The sequence below is a fragment of the Caenorhabditis elegans genome, chromosome IV (assembly GCF_000002985.6).
Source record: "Caenorhabditis elegans chromosome IV".
NCBI lineage: Eukaryota > Metazoa > Nematoda > Chromadorea > Rhabditida > Rhabditidae > Caenorhabditis > Caenorhabditis elegans.
In genome coordinates, this window is record NC_003282.8 from 10,877,669 (window position 1) to 10,894,553 (window position 16,885).

Sequence of the window (16,885 nt, forward strand, 5' to 3'; positions counted from 1 at the left end):
AAATCCTCTAACCTTTGAACACAAAACCGAATCATAACATAAACTTTTGACATTTATTATAACAAAAAAAAACAATCAAAGAATATAAACGAAAAATGGCAGAATGTGAAAAGAAAGATGTGCAAGGATTATAACTAAAACACACGAAACAATACAAATTGAGCCACTCAAAAGTCCGTATAGAATGAGTCGAATGAGGGGATTTGCACGTATTCTGACTCTTTTCTAACATGATTCAAAGCGACAGAAAGTCCCCGAATCTCGATTGCCTCGTAGATTAAGTCCGCCAGCTTCTCCATGTTGACAGCTCGAATCGACCAGAATTCAGATTCCTTGGAAGTCTTACAGACAAATGAAGTTTTTTCCTCTTTGAAGACAATAAGTTCCATGTCAAATAGGGATTTATGTGTGATAATTTGTTGAGAAGACTTGTTAATGATGACGAGTGATGTATGATGGAATAAAATGTTAACTTTTTGATTTGAAGTTAATAATGGAGAGTTTTCCAAAAATCCCGAACACACATAAGCTGAAAAAAATATCGAAAAATTTTTGCAAATATAAAGCAAAAAAAATTCCTCAAAAATAAGAAGATATGCATAAAACTCACCGTTACTAGCGATATTGGCTCGGATGAACTCAATGAGTCTCCATTTATCAGACAAACTAGCCATTTTAAAATTCAGCACATCTTCGACAAACACAAGAGTACATTTCAAGTTAGATGTCTCGGAATCTGAAAAATTTATGAATTATGATGAGATGTACCCAGAAACAAAATTTTCTCACCAAACATCTGGGTAATGAAGCTGTCTGACAGGGAAAAGCAGTCATACGAAGTATAATCTGAATATTTGATGACATAAAGAATCCATTCTTGTTTTCCAGACTTGTTGAGCTTCTGGAGAATCTCCAGGGTTCGGACTTCGTACTGAAACAAAATGATAGTAATGGGCAGGAAACTTAGTTTGAAAAAAAATTTTCGATAGTGTGTCTCTTACCTTTTTTCCAACTTTTGTTTTAACTTCAAATTTGACACATTTTTGATTGCCAATTTCTGGTTTTCTATAAAGATCCTGAAAAAGTAAATTCGTTAATAAAAAAATAGAAATAAACGGTATAAACTTACGTCAGAAGACCCACTGGTGCTAGAATGTCCAAAATATCTAGTACGATCATATATTTGACGGATTGAACGAAAGACTTTCATGATGAACAGGTGGAAAACAACACTGAATGATCTGCCTTCCGTTTTCCATTTTCTCAGACAAATATTTTTCCCACCCTTTTCCGGACAGTCTGCACAGCTCACAAGGAGACGATGTACCAAGAAAGGCGGTATTCCTTTGAGATAAAACACCGGGCATCCAAGTATACCATTGGGTTTTTTGACTGGATGACAAGTATTAAATGTGTTCATCTAGTGTTCAAAGATAAGTATACTTTAACATTATGCCATTTGGTTCTCTCCTTTAGACAATTATAGCCATTTCAATTACGAAAAATACAGGTGTTGGCAGATTATACTTCAAACTATTACTTTTGAAACAAGACTACTCATTTTCATTTTCGAAAACTGAATTTTTATGAATGACTGCAATAAAGTTGTATGGATTGAATGAGAATGAATTAGTATCCTTTGATTCATAGTTTTGAGTACATAGAGCTTTAAAATAAAAATAGATTGAGAATAGGACATGGAAATTATTAATTCTGTATTTGTTGGCTGTGAATCAGTTGGATGAGGTTACAGCAAACGACGAATGCTGGTTGATTTAAAAATGTTGCGATTGGTAGTCCAGGTAGTATGCTGACTGGAAACTATACATATGTTTCTGATTTAAGTTTTTCTGTTTTAGAAAATGGAATTGATTTCAAAGAATTGTTGAATTTTTTAGACTAAGAGCATCAATTTTTACTTAGAAAATTCACTCACCAATGGACTCTAGACGACTGATAATCTCATTACATTGGGCTACAGCTACCGATTCTGAAATTAAGTTTAAATGTACATATAGTTCAAATTGTTACTCTACCTTGCTGCTCAAATTTCTTTAAATTTGTTAACTTTGAAGATTCTCCGGGGCTAAAAAGAATACTTTTGTAACAATTTTACCTGGAAAATCTTTACTTGAAAAATCAAGCTTACATGTACTTTTTGCGCCATCTTCTCAAAGTTCTCTGATTCTCAAAGTTCTCTGAAAAATCAAGCTTACATGTACTTTTTGCGCCATCTTCTCAAAGTTCTCTGATCAAAGTTCTTTGATCAAGAAATATTTGTGAACATCTGGGATGCTCATCGATGAGTTTTGTATCATAAATGCTACGTAGCCAGCGACAACTGATGGTTTATAAGAGACCCGGAATGTCATTGAGAACTGAAAACGTTAAGATTGAAAGTAAATGTGATTTATGTGAAAATGAAAAGCAAAGTTATCCTTACCAAAAAACAACATAATGAGCCATCTCGGTCATATGAAAGGGGTCTTCTGGGATTTAATTAAAGACGTTTCGTATGGCAACCGATGCATTGAAAATTTAAAAAGTCAGGTGAGCCAAAAAATTCGCCTCATATTCAAAAAATTGAACGATCAAATATAACATCGAATCGGAAAGAAAACTCTGAAACTTTTTTCATGAATTTTCTGTAGTGTGGTAAAAGTGTTGCTTACCAAGGCAGGTGTGCATTTTTGCATTAAAAGTTTCGATAAAATACCATGTTGTTCACCGAAACAGTTTTCGGTACTAGGAACATTGAAACAGGAATACGCGAACATTTTGAACCACGAGTTGCTCATAAAATGTTCATCGGAACCAACATTAATACATCGAAAACTTTCTATAAAATCTCAGAGATTCTACTGTAAATTCAGAATCATCTTGACTTTTCAAGCCATGAACTTCTATTCTCTTTTCGTCTTCATCGCTTTGATCTTCTCTTTCAACGTTGTTCATGGTCACAGATGTCATCGTGGAGGAAACGGTGGATATGGAGGTGGAAGTGGAGAAGTTGTTGTTATTGGAGCTGAGAAACCAAAGGACAAGTAAACTTTGATTTAATGATTGTTTGATTCATAATAAAGTATTCAGCATTGCAAATTAAACATCTGTGAGATGTTAGAAGTAAATGGTCAAAATAGTTTCAGTTAAAAAAAAGTCTTTCCTTGATTCTTGAGATAAAAAACCCTTTTTTTGTTTTTTAGAAAGCCTTTGAAGGTGGAGTAGCGCCGGTGGGGAAAGTGTTAAAACAACTCCTATGGTTCCAAAATGACCAAATATCACAATAAAACTTTTCAAAAATTTTTTGAAATTTTTTTATTTACTGTTTAAAAGTGACAGTTGCTCAGTTTTTGCCACTCATAATTTTGGAAGTCAACCGAAAATAAGTTGTTTTCCTACATAACTTTAATTGTGTTTCAATTATTTGTATTAAAACATTGTAGGAGTCAGAACATATGTACAACATGGCTTTGGATTTCCTTATGCTCTTTTTTTTTTAAATTTGGCAATTTGCCAAAATTTTGACCGGAAATTATGAAAAATCTAAAAATTTTGGAATGTTTTGTTGTGGTATTCGGTCATTTTAGATCATTATAAGTGTATTTAGACAAAATCCCTCTATTCAACTAGTAATTTAGTAATTATTCGCAACACTTTTCAATCTTGGCCTTTATAAAAAAAAATTTCTACAAATAATCAGACAATTTGCAACGCACGTGGTTGGTATGCCAAAGATAATAAATGTCAAAGAACAAAGCGAGATCATGTTATCTCAGGTCATCGGTGACCAGATAAGAAATAATGACCACTTAAAACTAACAAAATTATCGATTTTCTTCTTTGTTGGTGGATAAACTAACTTTTAATATTAATTGTTTTCAGAGAAAATGGTGCAACGAGTTGTGGTATCGAAATTACTGAATTCCTCAAGACCACTTGTTTTTGGAATGATTCACGTGCCGGCTTTACCTGGGTATGTTTTTCAAAAGTCTTCTAAAAAAGAAGAAAAAAACGTTTACATGCAAATACTTTTCAGGACCCCTTCTAACACTCTTCCAATGTCTGCAATTTTAAAAAAAGTACGAAAAGAAGCTGATGTATACTTCAAAAATGGAGTTGATGGTGTTATAGTTGAAAATATGCATGATGTTCCTTACGTCAAACCTCCGGCGTCTCCTGAAATAGTCAGTTCAATGGCATTGGCTTCAGATCAATTGGTTAAATCAAGAGATGCTCATCATCCGGCTGCTTTGACTGGAATTCAAATTCTAGCAGCAGCAAATCGGGAAGCTCTCGCAGTTGCCTATACAACTGGCATGGATTTTATAAGAGCTGAAGGATTTGTGTATTCTCATGTTGCTGATGAAGGATGGATTGATGGTTGTGCAGGAGGGCTTCTTAGATATAGATCTTCTTTGAAAGCTGAAAATATTGCAATTTTTACGGATATTAAGAAGAAACATAGTGCACATTCAGTCACTTCAGATGTATCAATTCATGAAATGGCTAAAGATGCAAAATTCAATTGTGCCGATGGAGTTATTGTTACTGGTAGTGCAACTGGAAGTGCTGCAAGTTTAGAAGAAATGATTCAAGTGATGAAAGTTCAAGAATTTCCAGTTTTGATTGGAAGTGGAATCAATGGAAAAAATGCTCGAGAATTCGTAAAAGCACACGGTTTCATCGTTGGATCGGACTTCAAAATCGGGGGAGAATGGAAAAATGATCTGGATTCTGGAAGGATTTCAAAGTTTATGAAACATGTCAATACATTGAAAAGATAATTGTAAAATGGATTAAAATTAATTGTTTCTAATGACCAATTCAAACTAACAAAATAAAATCATGCATTATTTTTCATAAATTGTTTTTTCACACAAAAATCTTTCTTTGCATTTTCCTTCAAAATATTCTGAAGTTTTCCTTCATAAATTGCCGTTTCAAGAATTAATGCTTGAATATGCTTAACATTGCAAACTTTTGCATAATTAGGTTGCCCACAAAGTTCTGAGTCATAGTATTTCCAGAATCTCGCGTATAATATTTCTGACAGAATTCAATTGATGGAGGTCCTATGTACCAAGTGAATATCTTTGCCATGATGTTCAGTTTATTCAAAATTCTTGATACCTTGAGCTTTTGAATTCAAAGACGACGACGGGTTTATAATTCTCTTAATATGTTTAAATAATTATTATGACGCTTATAAAGTTTTGGTTTCTTGGACTGTATGAAAAATAAAAACGACAAAACAATGAGAACATATGAAAAATATTTCATTCCAATTTCATTCCAAGTTCAAATCAATCTTTCTTTGCATTTTCCTTCAAAATATTCTGAAGTTTTCCTTCATAAATTGCCGTCTTCTCCAATGGCACCGATTCCATGGCGTAATCAACTATTTTTGTTTTCTGAGACCATTTGAGAATTGGCTTATGTCCTTTATCAACTCGCTCTTTTGGAATTCCTTTTCTCTCAGCCGTCGATTCAATAATCGATCTCAACGTGTTTCCAATAACGAGCATTCTGAAAAAATTCTTTAAATGTGTATTCTCGTTTATTCCAACAATTTCTAACTTATTCTGAAAATGCTTTGTCTCGTTCCAGAGTTGAGGAGTTGGCCCCCAAGGGAAGAATTCTTTGCGTTCGGTCTCATTGTAGATATATTGGGAACCTTCGGGATTTGAGGTGTACTGAAAAAATATATTATAGATACTGGAACAATCTTTTTTTAAAATTTCAGGAGCTAATAAATATTTGAGAAGTTTACACCATTTGTTGTAGCAGATTGACTTACGTTTGACAACATTTCTGCATCAACATATGCTTCCTCTTCATCTTCTGGAACCACTCTGAAATTGTCTTCAAGTTCAAAGATTCAACAATGAAAACGTACGGATCTCCGACAAGCCAGAAAGGTTTGTTGTCGACGATGGCATTCAGTGCGTATCGATTTTTCGCTTCGACTTCTTCTTTTGGTAAGAACTTCAATGCTTCGCTCAACCGTTTCTGATCGACTTCTAGAAAATAAATTATCATTTTTATGTCTTCTCACTGAAACAGTTAAAAACTAACCGTCTTCTTCAAAATCAGCCTTTTGATTGATTGCATTCTTCACTGCTCTCGTGTAGTTTTTAGTCGCTTTTCGATTTGTAACTGGCAAATCTTTCGCTTGCTTGTTAACTCCAGCAGCTGACGTCATTTTCTGCAACAATCCAGTCTTCCCATCATTCGGATCCAACTTTGTCTTTCTTGTTTTCTTAGTCTGCGGTTTCCCGTGCCACGTGGCAAATCTTCCATCTGGACGCATAGTAAGGTACTTGTGCATCAACTCTCCAAACTCCATATTTGCCTCCTTCTTCTTATTCGGTTTTGGGAACGCATCGTCGAACTTTTTCAAATTAAATGCCTTGGTTTTCGGTTTGATATCGTGCAAGATTTCCTGCTTACGATAGTCCACAAAGTTTTTATCTTGTAGTTTTGCTTGACGTCTGAAAAAATATAATTTCAGTTCAAATGCGATAGCTACGTCAGTATAGAAAGGATCAAACTTCTGAAAAATTTCATGGAAAACAAAATTGAAACTTACTTTTCTTCTTTTGCATCCGCCATTGTTGCTCAAATATCAGAAACTACAATCGATTGGAAAAATAAATGAGAAATAAATTATTTTATATATAACTTTTGTTTTTTCTTCTTCAAAAGAATAATTTTTTCACTTGACATTTGTGTATTTTGTCAAACGAATTGCAACGTTAATTTTTCAAAAAAAAAAACTTGAAAGATAATTTTTGACATGAATCAATTTTTAATTCGATTTTTTAGAACGAGTACCCGGTTTTGAGTTGTTTTAAGTTATTAAAAAATTCTTTAAAGAAACAAACAACACAACCTTTTCCAACAAAAATTCAGAAACCTTCAAAGCCATTTCAGACCCCATACACCTCAATAGTTTATTCACTTTCATATAAAAACCGCCTAAGCATTCTCAACATGGCCACAGCCCGCTCAACACGCTTAAAATCACAGCTTATTCTCTTGTATAAAATTATAACAAGCGCTGTACATTTCCCAGATGCAAAAAGATTCATTTTGCATGTCAGATCTCAACGTCGGCCGATGCTCCTTTCTCTAGTCAATCCAAAGTCCAAAGGTTTCTTTTCTATTGTCGTTCCCCTTTGGAACAGTATAGTTCACAATGTATCAACATTCCTTTCCCCCTCCCAGTTTATGAACCTCATAAACCAACAAATCTCATTCTTTTAAATTTCTCGTTGATTTATCCTCTTCTGTCAAATAGTATTTACTTTTCATACTTAAGATGGACTCTGACGGGTCTTTCTTATTTTACATTTTGTTACTATTTATCTAATTTCGAATAAACAAACAAACATAAGAATTCCACGTTGGCGCATAGCAAGCACATCAGTCTCCCTCATGCCTTAGCTCCCTACGACTCTTCCTTGATTGTCTCTGAATTTTTTTAAAAACATTTTCTTCCGGTTGTATAAACACATTAGTCAGCTTTATTCAATAAACCATTAAACATTTTATTTTGATTTTCAATTTTCAAATAACTGATCGGAACTTCACTTCCCCACTCAAAACTTTAATTATATGATCATGAACAGCCATTGCTTTTGGATATCTTCTCATAAATGTCTTTCTTGCATCTTGTTGGGATCTTCTGCTCACATATGGAGTATCATGAAGTCCCTGTGCAATGAAATATCCAGTTGATTGTGCTTCAGTCGTGTATTCTTCAAGGTCAGCAGCCAATTGATTTGTTTTTGGAATATTCTTCAATGAACTTGCGATAACTGCCTTTGTCGTTGGGTATCCCATTGTTGAGCAGATATCCAAAAGAACTGACATTTCCTGAACAAACTTAAATTCTGAAAATTCAAAACCAGTATCTCACTAATGGATATCTCTTGTCAAGACGAATCGCTTGTTCATATTGTTCCTGAGCTGTATGAGTTCGGTTTGCAAGAATAGCTTGAGCAGAATATTTGGCTTTTTTGATTCTCTGAGTGGCTGCAACAAATTCCTCGTAAATCTGAGTTAGACGACGAGCATTGTTTGAAAGAATTCTTCGGAAATTGTCCTAAAAACGTTTACTTTTTGGAAAACTTTCATTCTACAGGAATACCTGCTCCTCAAAATGCGATGACAATACAATAAGCTTTCGATTAGTCTCCTCTTCAGCAACAGACAAGTCATCAACAATCATCTCAAACTGCTCCCGATATTCAGTTGGACACAATCTTCGAACATCTTCATAATCATGAAGTTCCGAGACTACTAGGACAGGCAGAATAAGAAGAAAAATGAGATGAAACTGCATTTTTGAAGAAGAACGAGAATACAGAAGATTTTATGCATAATTTGAAATAGCAGAGGGGTTCATGGGAACCGGTGCTCGCATTTGAAGAAAACGATGAGAACATAATTTGAATTTCGGTTGTTGATCATCCTCTCATGAGAAAACAAAAAATACACTCCAGGAAAAAAAGAATCTGCAGTTTTGTAGGTTTACGGTAATACGAAACATCTTTTGTTTTGGTGCATAATTTATAAATTCCGAAAAATTAAATTAAAAAATATATGTACACACTTCCTCACTGAAGGTGTTCCAAAAGTTATATTTTTTGTACCGATCAGACATTCTAACGGTAAACGGAATGACTTTTTGGATGTTTTTGTAAAGATTTTTTCGAAGAATTCTTTGAAAAAATAAATTAAACATGATATTTCGATTATTGTGATTTCACTAGGTTTTGATGTGCCTTCTTAAAGCGCTCGGATTTATTCAGATGGGTCTCGGTGCGCATATAAGTCTGTGGTAGTTTTTTAAAATTTTTTGCGACCAATTTTATGGTTTTCTTTCTATTTTCAGAAAGTTCCCCCTGTACTTTACCCTTCAAAATATGCCAGTAGCTTGTTTTTTTAAAATGAGAGTTTTCATGATAATTCTCATGAAATGAGAAAAATCAATAAAATGAGGGTCAAAATATCGTGTTTAGGCGAATTTTTCCAAAACATTTTCTTGAAAAATTTTCACTGTTTCACATATTCCAAATAATGAATAGAAGTATTTTTCAAACATTCTACAGTTACAGTTTTCACATAAACAAATACTTCCAAGAATCGTATTTTTGCGTCAAAATTGTGCATCTGGATAATAAGCACGCGTATTCAGAACGTTTCCCTTGTCGATTGACCTCCAAAATATGCAGGAAACTTATGTTAAACAATATGACGTCATCAGAAGAGGTTTCCGGATTTTTTTGTAGCTTTTTCAGGTCCAACAATAAGAAGACCTTATTAATTAAATTAAGTTTAAAACAATTAACAAAAACAGTGTTAAAAGATGTGTTCTGGCCCTATTTTTGGAAATTTTACTTGAAAAATTTTTACTGTTTCACATACTATTAACAAGCAATGTGGCTATTTTTCAAACATTGTTGAAAACATTTTGTGAATAAAACTAGTTCATTGAAGGTCTTTTGCTTGGCGTAGAATTGTTCATTACTCCTTCTTCTCTTCAGGTTCTCCTTGAGCGGAAGCAGCAGCAGGAGCTCCTCCAGGAGCCGGGGCCATCGTCGAAGATTTTCCTTCGGCAGAAGTTGCTCCCTTTTTCTTTCCAACGCATTGAACGAGCAGAGTGCTTCCAGAGAAGAAGATGACGAAGAGGAGCGCCAAAAGTGAATACATCTCGTGTTGGTCAAGACTGTTCTTCGAGTTTAAACGAACCGAAACTTGTACCTGAAGCACTGGATAAATGGGTTGAACCATAAAACAAGGTACAACGAAGTTGTATCCCGTTTTATCAGTAAAATGAGCAGACCCGCATTTTTCAATGCTATCTTCAGTGGTATCGAGTATGCCAAGACGCGGGAGTACGTCGAGGTAGCCAGATATAAGGATTCTCTCATCAAGTATAATGGGCAAAGAGAGATGACCAGAGGATTTACGATCAATCGGAAGAATGGGACAACTGCCTATGTCTATTTTCACATTACTCATCCCCTGGTTTCATCTTTTCATTTCATGTTGGCTATCGAATAATTTTTCTAATGAACTTTGGATCTATTATTGTATGTTGGCAGCTTAGAATCGATTTTTAGTAAAACTATACACATACATTTGGATAAGAAAAGACTCAGATAAACTGAACCACGTAGGAAACGCCTACAAACCACACAGAAGCCTGCCAGTTCCTGTGTTGTTTTTGTCTGTTGCTTGGGTCGTTTGCAGAGCATCTTTCCCTACACTTTCATTTTTTCAGAGGATTTTTTTTGAGGATTAAAATTTTCAATTTTCAACTCGATTTCAGTACATTAAGGTCGACGGACAGCCAGAAGTTACCAAATTTTACCAAATCTGGTCGTCCATCGACATTGAATGTTTTTAAATCGAGCTGAAAATTGAAAATTTGAAAAAATCCTCTGAAAAAATGAAAGTATAGGGAAAGATGCTCAGCGGACCAAATAACCACCTAAACTCGCTAAACTGAGTATCTTCAAACTGGCGTATCTCAAAAACTACACGTCTGGGAAACAAAAGTTCAACTAACAAAATGATCAGAAATATTTTTTCTTTTTATTACATTAATTTTTATATATTTTAAGAAAAATTACGCCATTTTACGAAAAATTACGAAAATTTTTGAGAACTCTTCTGTTGTACCCTTCATAACTCAACTTTCATTAAATTTCAGAAGATAAATTTTGTTGAATTGTAAGTGAAAAATATTTCTCCACATTTTATGTGTTTAAAGTTTTTTGATATTTTCAGGTTCCGCCAATCCGAAAAATGAAATCGGACTTTTGCTTCTCGAAAAATGGGCGAAAAAACCAATTTGCGATTTTTGGGTCGAAAAAAATATTTTTAGAAAGCTGAGAACACGCTATTTACGAATTTCATATTCATTTTAAGTGGTTTCTTTTCAAAAAATGACAATGACAATGACCTAAAAATTAAAAAAAAAGAACATAATTTTAATTTTCACGTAAAATTTTTTGGTAACTTGCTCAGTGTTTCAATAGTTTTAATGCAGATTTTAAAAAAAATCACACGTGAGAATTAAAATTTTGTTCTTTTTGTTTAATTTTTAGGTCATTTCAGAAAATAAACCACTTAAAATTAATATGAAATTCGTAAATAGCGTGTTCTCAGCTTTCTAAAAATATTTTTTCGACCCAAAAATCGCAATTTGATTTTTTTGTTCATTTCTTGAGAATCAAAAGTCCGGTTTCATTTTTCGGAGCGAAGGACGATTTTGGAGATGGAAAGTGTTTTTTGAAAGATTTTTAAGGACATTGTAGAGACCTCAAATTAGTGATAATTTTTCAAAATTTCAAGTCGATACATTGGAGGTTTATTGTGTCCCTTTATTTCGCCCTCTTTGTGCCAGTCTCACTTTCCAGTGTGCCCGCATGGCTTTTACACGGTGTTAAAACTTTACTTTACATTCGCTATATCTTTATACATATTTTGTGATTTTTTTTCCATGTTTTATTTTTATTTTTCACTGTTACATTTTTGTTTCTGGTGCGGTAACCAACCGTGGTACTTTTTTGGTTCCTTTTTTGAGCTTTTGAATTGACATAAAAAAATTTGTTGTGAAATTTTTGAGCAGTTTCATTACAAAATTCGTTCATTTGTGCTCATTTTTAGCCTTAAAAACCGAGAAACGTTTTATTAGCCCTCCTTTAAAGCTGGGTAAACTTCGCAAAATCTTGCAAAAACCGGCTAAAGTTGGGAAGTTGCGACGAAGGGTTTTGCACATGGAAGATTCAGAATGGTTTGTTTTATTTGAAAATTCAAAAACAAAAAATTGATATTTACAAATGATGTATTACATTTACTTTCCAAAGTTTCCTGGGTTATTTCCTTGATTTCCCCCTTGTTGTCCTCCTCCCATACCACCATTTCCTTGTCCTGGTTGTCCACCTTGCTGTCCACCCATTCCACCGTTTCCTCCTTGTCCTTGTCCCGGTTGTTGTCCGGCTCCTGGTCCTGAACCAGTTTGTTGCCCTCCTGGTTGTCCTGGTTGTGGTGGTTGTGGTTGTCCTGAAGCTGCAGTTGTTCCTCCTTGTGGCCCTAATCCATTCTGTTGTCCGCCTGGTCCACTTGGTGGTGGCTGAGCGAAGACTGCGACGGCAACGACGGAAAGAAGGATGAGGGTAGTCTTCATTATTATCTGAAAATTTTGATGATGTTCAAAAACGCAAGGAAGAGAAAAGTAAAGAAAAACAGTTGAAAGAATGGAATGATAATTTCGCAGATCTCCATGCCCCTTTTATACCGATTTTATTGGATGTAGTTCTATGTCGGACTTTTGATAATCCTCTATTCTCTGAACTTTTTGTCGCCTTTTTCAAAACTCCACCCACTTTTTAGTCATAGAATTAAAAAATTTACACGAAAAGAGACAGAAGGAACTATTGCACATTTTCAGCTATCTTTCTCTCTTTCTCTAAATCCACTCAATATTACCTGAAAAACTTCAAGAGACTTCAAAAATTCAAGACCAACAACATATTTTTCAGTGACTCATAGTCATGTGAGTGCCACTTCTGATCTTGCTCATTGAGCAAAAAATTAGAGAGACAGGTGATATTCAAATCTAATTATCACGAATTGTGTGAGATTTGTGAATAATATCAGGAAAATTCTCGAAAAATAATAAAACAACATGCAGCGTCGGATGTTGAGCAAACATAATTGTCTGGGATATTTTGATTAAGAAGAAAAGGCGAAAACGTTCCTGTAACTTAAAATCGAACAATTACTTAAAATTACTTCACAGGCTGTACACAACAAACATCGAAAAAAATTACCAACTATTTATTAACTTTTTACTTTCCAGAAAGTTGCATGATTCTGCTGAATTAAGCAAATTTTAGACAAATTTTTGGCAGTTTTTTCTCTAACATTTTAACAAGTTTCCAAATGGCGTCTGATTTTTTCTGCATTCGTATTCCTTTTAACTTTGACACGTTTTCATAATTTTTCTCTGAAGGTCATTTCCCAACCAACATATTCCCAACCAATGCACAAAAGTCTTCAATCGGATTTCGATTTCTAGGCTAAAGAACAAAAAAATTGAATGAAAAACTAGTCAGACAATTCTTTGCATTTGATACATTTAAACCCAGTAATCTTTTGTCGAATTTTTCACATTCGTTATGACGTAAATTTATTTTATAAAAGTGTGTAGTTTAGTTGTATAGTTTTGAAGTTTTGAAGTGATTGGAAGGAATGACTGAAATTACGGAATTTGATTTAATGATGCGAATGTTTCAACAAATTCCTCGAAAATACATAGATTTGCATTTTCAGAATTTTTACTTGAAACTCAGATGCTTGTTTGGTTTTTGTAGATATTTATTATTTTGAAACGCCTTTTCTGAAACCGAACTTTCCGAGTTACAAAATCTTTATCATTGTCAATCTTTATCATAAATGTTTATCATAAATCAAAATCTTAAAGCCTTACAAGGTTATGATTTTCCAATTTTTCTCTAAAATTTTAGAACGGCTCCAGAATTTTTGCTCTCAACTACACTGCAAAATATAATATCTAAAAAATAGAGAAAAATTCAAGCAAAATCATTTATTTACAAAGCATTCCTTTTCAAGAAAATAAATTGAGATCAAACTGTTGTTGTAGAGTAATCGGAAAATCTCTGTTGACCAGTGAATCCTCCATTTTGTCCTCCGTGGTTCCCACCACGGCCTGGCTTTGGAGCAACTTCTTGGGCAATAAAGAACAATGCATCAACTTCCTGAAAACGAAAAAATAATAATTGAACCATGATTTTCTAATAAACCTCTGGATTCTCTTGTCTGAGCTCTTCAATGGCTTGCTTTTGAGCTGCAACTGTCTGATCTTCGTTCTCAAGAATAGTCTCTAATGAGTTGAGAACTGATGACAAATTTGTGAGCACACTGGTCACATTTTGCTTCAGCTCCTCGAGCTTGGCGGTGACGTTAGCAGTGAACTCGCTGTATTGCTCCTGTAGTAGAAATGGTTTTTGCAAGTGTTTTCAACAAAAGTTCTTACCGAAACTCCATTTGTCTCAGCCCAAGTGGTAGACTGCTCCTCGATTTCAGAAATGGTGAGAGTTGAATTAGTGACAATAGCCATATATTCTCTACGAGCCTGCTCTGAGACATTCTTCAAGAATGGAAGTGGTGGAACACCTTGACCTCCACGACCGTCCTGTCCTCCAAAACCGCCTCCATTTCCCCCGAAAGCTCCCTGGTTTCCTCCTTGTCCACCGAATCCACCTTGGTTTCCACCAAAACCTCCCTCTCCTCCATAACTTTGTTGACTTCTTTGCATTCCATCTTGTTGAGCCATAACGGCAATAGCAAGTGCAGCAGCAACAATTAAAATCTTGGAAGAACACATTCCTGAAAAAAAAAGGTTTTTTTTTAATTTTAAGAGAGTGAAAGTATAGAGAGCGAAAGTAAAGTTGACAATTATTAATTAAAAAAATTGCGCTATTTCATTTGTTCGAGTTTTGACATCGCAGTATTCCTCCTAGTGCATGTAACTTTTTAGGCTAAAGTTTCTGTCTGCCTACCTGCCTTTTTTGAAGCTAAAAATTCGATTAGAGAATACTGTACTGTAATGCCGGGTGTTATTTCCCAGTCTTGTATTTTTTGAAAATGAGTCAACTTCTAGGTCTTTTACTTCTATGACTCTTATAAAAAAGCTTAAATATTGTAGTTGTTAAAAAAAAACCTCAAAAGTTAGTAAAGAAAAAAAAGAAAAAAATCGCCTGATAATTTTCGAAAAATCCCGAATGCTACAAAAGATAGTGTCATGAACTTTTTGTTTGAAAAATCGATAAATTGGAGTGCAATATTATTGAAGATATGCTAATAGGCTAAAGCTAAAAGAGATTGAAATCGATGGAAAACTTGAAAATGAAACTGTGGAATAGAAGGCAACTGAATACCTTTTCCTCCATCCTGACCCCTTTTGTTATATACTCCTAGATGTGCTCTTGATCATTGGTAAACACTGTCTCTTTCTTCTCAGTTTCCATGTGAACTGTGTGATCCAGAAAATATCATTTCGAAGAGACGCAGTCAATGTGTATTTTTCCAAAAACTATTATGAGAGTTAGAGATACTGTTGATGCTGAACTTTTTGTGCCATCACCTCTATCATCATTTCCACAGATTTTATGGAAATCAGTTTTATTCAATTTCCAGAATATGATGACACACTGGGTTTGGTGTTTATCTGTGACTTTCCTGATAAGTACAGGTTTAAGGTTGGTAGTTATGGTGAGAAAACAAGTGAGAAAACTAAAACAAATAAAAGATGAGTAATAGACGGATGTCTGATGTTTAACGGAAGCCTTTGTTTAGTTAATGTTTGAAGTTTGCAAAATAATGTTGTCATACAAGTTTGGATGACAATAGGCTATGTCAATATTTTTGTGACGCCTAAAACCTTTTTCGTATTTTAAGATTTTAAACATTGAAAACATATTCTCTATAATTGAATGGTATTGAAATCAATTTTTCAGCAACTTTCAAACCATTTGAAAATTTGGCAATTTGGCAAACTATTGGCTGAAAATTTTGAAAAATCAATACTTTTTTTCGATTTTTGAATCTAAATTACTAGAACAAATTCAGCGACAGATGAACATTTTAGACTTGAAAAAAGTCGACGCGAAATTTACTAAATATTATAGAAAAAATGGCTAAACAAATTTATGATCGACTTTTTTCTTCTTGAAAGTTTGAAGTAAAGTTCAAATGCTTCATTTGTGAACTAATTTGAAATAATTTTTCAAATCTGAATACCCTTTGATTAAACCTTTGTAAGTTCCAATTACGTACTAGTAAAAAGTTATCGACACGAAAAATAACAAAATATTTATTCGAAGGTTATCATATCAAGACATGATTTTCAATTTCAAGGACTTCCAAATTCACACAAAAATTAACGAGAGGAAGAGTTCTTCTTGTTCTTCTTGGAGGTCTTGGTACTTGCAGTGCTATTGCTAGAGTCATTTCCTCCAGGTCCACCATGTCCTCCTCTTCCTCCTCTTCCTCCTGGTCCTCCTGGTCCTCCTGGCCCACCATGTGGTGGTCCTGGATGAGCCAAATGCATGAGAGTATCAACTTCAACTGGATAGTTTTGACGAACACCGTCAATGGCAGTCTTGACTTGATCATGTGTTTGATCCTTGTTACTGAAGATGGAGTTCAATTGAGTGTTGACGTTAGCCAAGTTTCCAATTACTGAAGTGATATTTGTCCTGATTTCAGCATCGAAAGCTGTTTTGTTTTGTTGAAATTCGTTGTAAATGTCCTGAAAATTTCAAGAATAAACCAAGAATTTTTGAGCAGTATTCCAATTAAAAATGTCTGTGCTTACCAAGACTCCATATGTGCTTGCCCAGGCAGATGTTTCGGTATCAATTTGAGCTTGAGTGAGATTTCCGTTGATGACAATGTCGAAGAATGCCTTACGAGCATCATCAGTGACATTCTGAAGGAATGGTGGTGGTGGTTGTCCTCCGTGTCCTCCGTGTCCTCCTGGGCCTCCTGGACCTCCAGGTCCACCATGACCTCCTTGGGTATTGTTTCCTTTCTTGGCAACGACAACAGCCACCACACAAAGAGAAATGAAAAGTTTTGAAAGCATGTTGAATGGAATATGGTTAACATACTTTTGGAAGTTGTTTTTATACTCATGAATAAATCTGGTGTTGATGTCGAATTTTCAGTTGGATTTATTGAACCCGTGCACGACGCCAGTCTAGAGAGTGTTAGAGATGAAGAGACATGGGCTTTATCACTGAACTATGTGTGGTTCTAGAGTTTTGTAGTCATGAAGGCTTTT

General features: G+C 34.5%; 9 protein-coding genes, 2 non-coding genes and 1 pseudogene across 12 annotated transcripts; 3 read left to right on the plus strand and 9 right to left on the minus strand.

The window, feature by feature from the left end:
• Positions 1 to 39: 39 nt before the first annotated feature.
• sdz-13 lies at positions 40 to 1,974 on the minus strand. Its single transcript, NM_001392397.1, has 6 exons — positions 1,937 to 1,974; positions 1,130 to 1,389; positions 1,002 to 1,076; positions 790 to 931; positions 611 to 736; positions 40 to 529 (listed from the first exon to the last, which is right to left on the minus strand). The coding sequence occupies exons 2-6, from the start codon at positions 1,208 to 1,210 to the stop codon at positions 168 to 170; spliced, it is 786 nt and encodes a 261-aa protein (NP_001379108.1). The 5' UTR covers positions 1,211 to 1,389; positions 1,937 to 1,974; the 3' UTR covers positions 40 to 167.
• F13E9.20 lies at positions 1,735 to 2,996 on the minus strand (annotated as a pseudogene). The gene is made up of 6 exons: positions 2,673 to 2,996; positions 2,444 to 2,622; positions 2,150 to 2,378; positions 2,037 to 2,086; positions 1,937 to 1,990; positions 1,735 to 1,814 (listed from the first exon to the last, which is right to left on the minus strand). Coding segments are annotated over exons 1-6 (916 nt in total).
• Positions 2,896 to 3,048, plus strand: fipr-15 (Fungus-induced-related protein 15; the record flags this gene model as incomplete). The annotated part of the gene is made up of 1 exon (NM_069618.2): positions 2,896 to 3,048. The coding sequence occupies one exon, from the start codon at positions 2,896 to 2,898 to the stop codon at positions 3,046 to 3,048; it is 153 nt and encodes a 50-aa protein (NP_502019.2).
• An 829-nt stretch (positions 3,049 to 3,877) lies between these two features.
• Positions 3,878 to 4,871, plus strand: F13E9.13 (BtpA/SgcQ family protein). Its single transcript, NM_001047469.4, has 2 exons — positions 3,878 to 3,973; positions 4,037 to 4,871. The coding sequence occupies exons 1-2, from the start codon at positions 3,888 to 3,890 to the stop codon at positions 4,782 to 4,784; spliced, it is 834 nt and encodes a 277-aa protein (NP_001040934.1). The 5' UTR covers positions 3,878 to 3,887; the 3' UTR covers positions 4,785 to 4,871.
• A 397-nt stretch (positions 4,872 to 5,268) lies between these two features.
• F13E9.5 (Enhancer of polycomb-like protein) lies at positions 5,269 to 6,695 on the minus strand. Its single transcript, NM_069619.4, has 6 exons — positions 6,590 to 6,695; positions 6,076 to 6,491; positions 5,897 to 6,020; positions 5,798 to 5,852; positions 5,578 to 5,693; positions 5,269 to 5,526 (listed from the first exon to the last, which is right to left on the minus strand). Exons 1-6 carry the CDS (start codon positions 6,610 to 6,612, stop codon positions 5,304 to 5,306), a joined length of 957 nt encoding a protein of 318 aa, NP_502020.2. The 5' UTR covers positions 6,613 to 6,695; the 3' UTR covers positions 5,269 to 5,303.
• On the minus strand, positions 5,997 to 6,017 carry 21ur-15023. Its single transcript, NR_056579.1, has one exon.
• An 818-nt stretch (positions 6,696 to 7,513) lies between the features above and the next one.
• On the minus strand, positions 7,514 to 8,347 carry srlf-11 (SXP/RAL-2 family protein Ani s 5-like cation-binding domain-containing protein; the record flags this gene model as incomplete). The annotated part of the gene is made up of 3 exons (NM_069621.2): positions 7,514 to 7,878; positions 7,922 to 8,107; positions 8,153 to 8,347. The coding sequence occupies 3 exons, from the start codon at positions 8,345 to 8,347 to the stop codon at positions 7,570 to 7,572; spliced, it is 690 nt and encodes a 229-aa protein (NP_502022.1). The 3' UTR covers positions 7,514 to 7,569.
• Positions 8,348 to 9,465: 1,118 nt separating this feature from the next.
• Positions 9,466 to 9,486, plus strand: 21ur-11057. The gene has a single exon (NR_056580.1).
• Positions 9,487 to 9,531: 45 nt separating this feature from the next.
• On the minus strand, positions 9,532 to 9,717 carry F13E9.16 (uncharacterized protein; the record flags this gene model as incomplete). Its single annotated transcript, NM_001083209.4, has 1 exon — positions 9,532 to 9,717. The coding sequence occupies one exon, from the start codon at positions 9,715 to 9,717 to the stop codon at positions 9,532 to 9,534; it is 186 nt and encodes a 61-aa protein (NP_001076678.2).
• A 2,152-nt stretch (positions 9,718 to 11,869) lies between these two features.
• nssp-49 (neuronal small secreted protein) lies at positions 11,870 to 12,202 on the minus strand (the record flags this gene model as incomplete). Its single annotated transcript, NM_001083208.3, has 1 exon — positions 11,870 to 12,202. One exon carries the CDS (start codon positions 12,200 to 12,202, stop codon positions 11,870 to 11,872), a length of 333 nt encoding a protein of 110 aa, NP_001076677.1.
• Positions 12,203 to 13,664: 1,462 nt separating this feature from the next.
• Positions 13,665 to 14,425, minus strand: srlf-12 (SXP/RAL-2 family protein Ani s 5-like cation-binding domain-containing protein; the record flags this gene model as incomplete). Its single annotated transcript, NM_001083207.1, has 3 exons — positions 13,665 to 13,796; positions 13,842 to 14,027; positions 14,075 to 14,425. The coding sequence occupies 3 exons, from the start codon at positions 14,423 to 14,425 to the stop codon at positions 13,665 to 13,667; spliced, it is 669 nt and encodes a 222-aa protein (NP_001076676.1).
• A 1,486-nt stretch (positions 14,426 to 15,911) lies between these two features.
• On the minus strand, positions 15,912 to 16,687 carry srlf-14 (SXP/RAL-2 family protein Ani s 5-like cation-binding domain-containing protein; the record flags this gene model as incomplete). The annotated part of the gene is made up of 2 exons (NM_069622.4): positions 15,912 to 16,351; positions 16,418 to 16,687. The coding sequence occupies 2 exons, from the start codon at positions 16,685 to 16,687 to the stop codon at positions 15,980 to 15,982; spliced, it is 642 nt and encodes a 213-aa protein (NP_502023.3). The 3' UTR covers positions 15,912 to 15,979.
• Between the last annotated feature and the right edge of the window lie 198 nt (positions 16,688 to 16,885).

What these genes read in the sequence shown, in the direction of transcription:
- sdz-13 (NM_001392397.1), bottom strand. Translation starts at nt 1,210, where the DNA reads ATGAAAGTCTTTCGTTCAATCCGTCAAATATATGATCGTACTAGATAT. An exon ending in GCACCAGTGGGTCTTCTGAC is followed by an intron (nt 1,077 to 1,129) that starts GTAAGTTTATAC and finishes TTACTTTTTCAG; the next exon opens with GATCTTTATAGAAAACCAGA. An exon ending in CTTCATTACCCAGATGTTTG is followed by an intron (nt 737 to 789) that starts GTGAGAAAATTT and finishes TAAATTTTTCAG; the next exon opens with ATTCCGAGACATCTAACTTG.
- F13E9.13 (NM_001047469.4), top strand. Translation starts at nt 3,888, where the DNA reads ATGGTGCAACGAGTTGTGGTATCGAAATTACTGAATTCCTCAAGACCA. An exon ending in CACGTGCCGGCTTTACCTGG is followed by an intron (nt 3,974 to 4,036) that starts GTATGTTTTTCA and finishes AATACTTTTCAG; the next exon opens with GACCCCTTCTAACACTCTTC.
- F13E9.5 (NM_069619.4), bottom strand. Translation starts at nt 6,612, where the DNA reads ATGGCGGATGCAAAAGAAGAAAA. An exon ending in TTCTGGCTTGTCGGAGATCC is followed by an intron (nt 5,853 to 5,896) that starts GTACGTTTTCAT and finishes AGACAATTTCAG; the next exon opens with AGTGGTTCCAGAAGATGAAG. An exon ending in ATGCAGAAATGTTGTCAAAC is followed by an intron (nt 5,694 to 5,797) that starts GTAAGTCAATCT and finishes ATATTTTTTCAG; the next exon opens with TACACCTCAAATCCCGAAGG.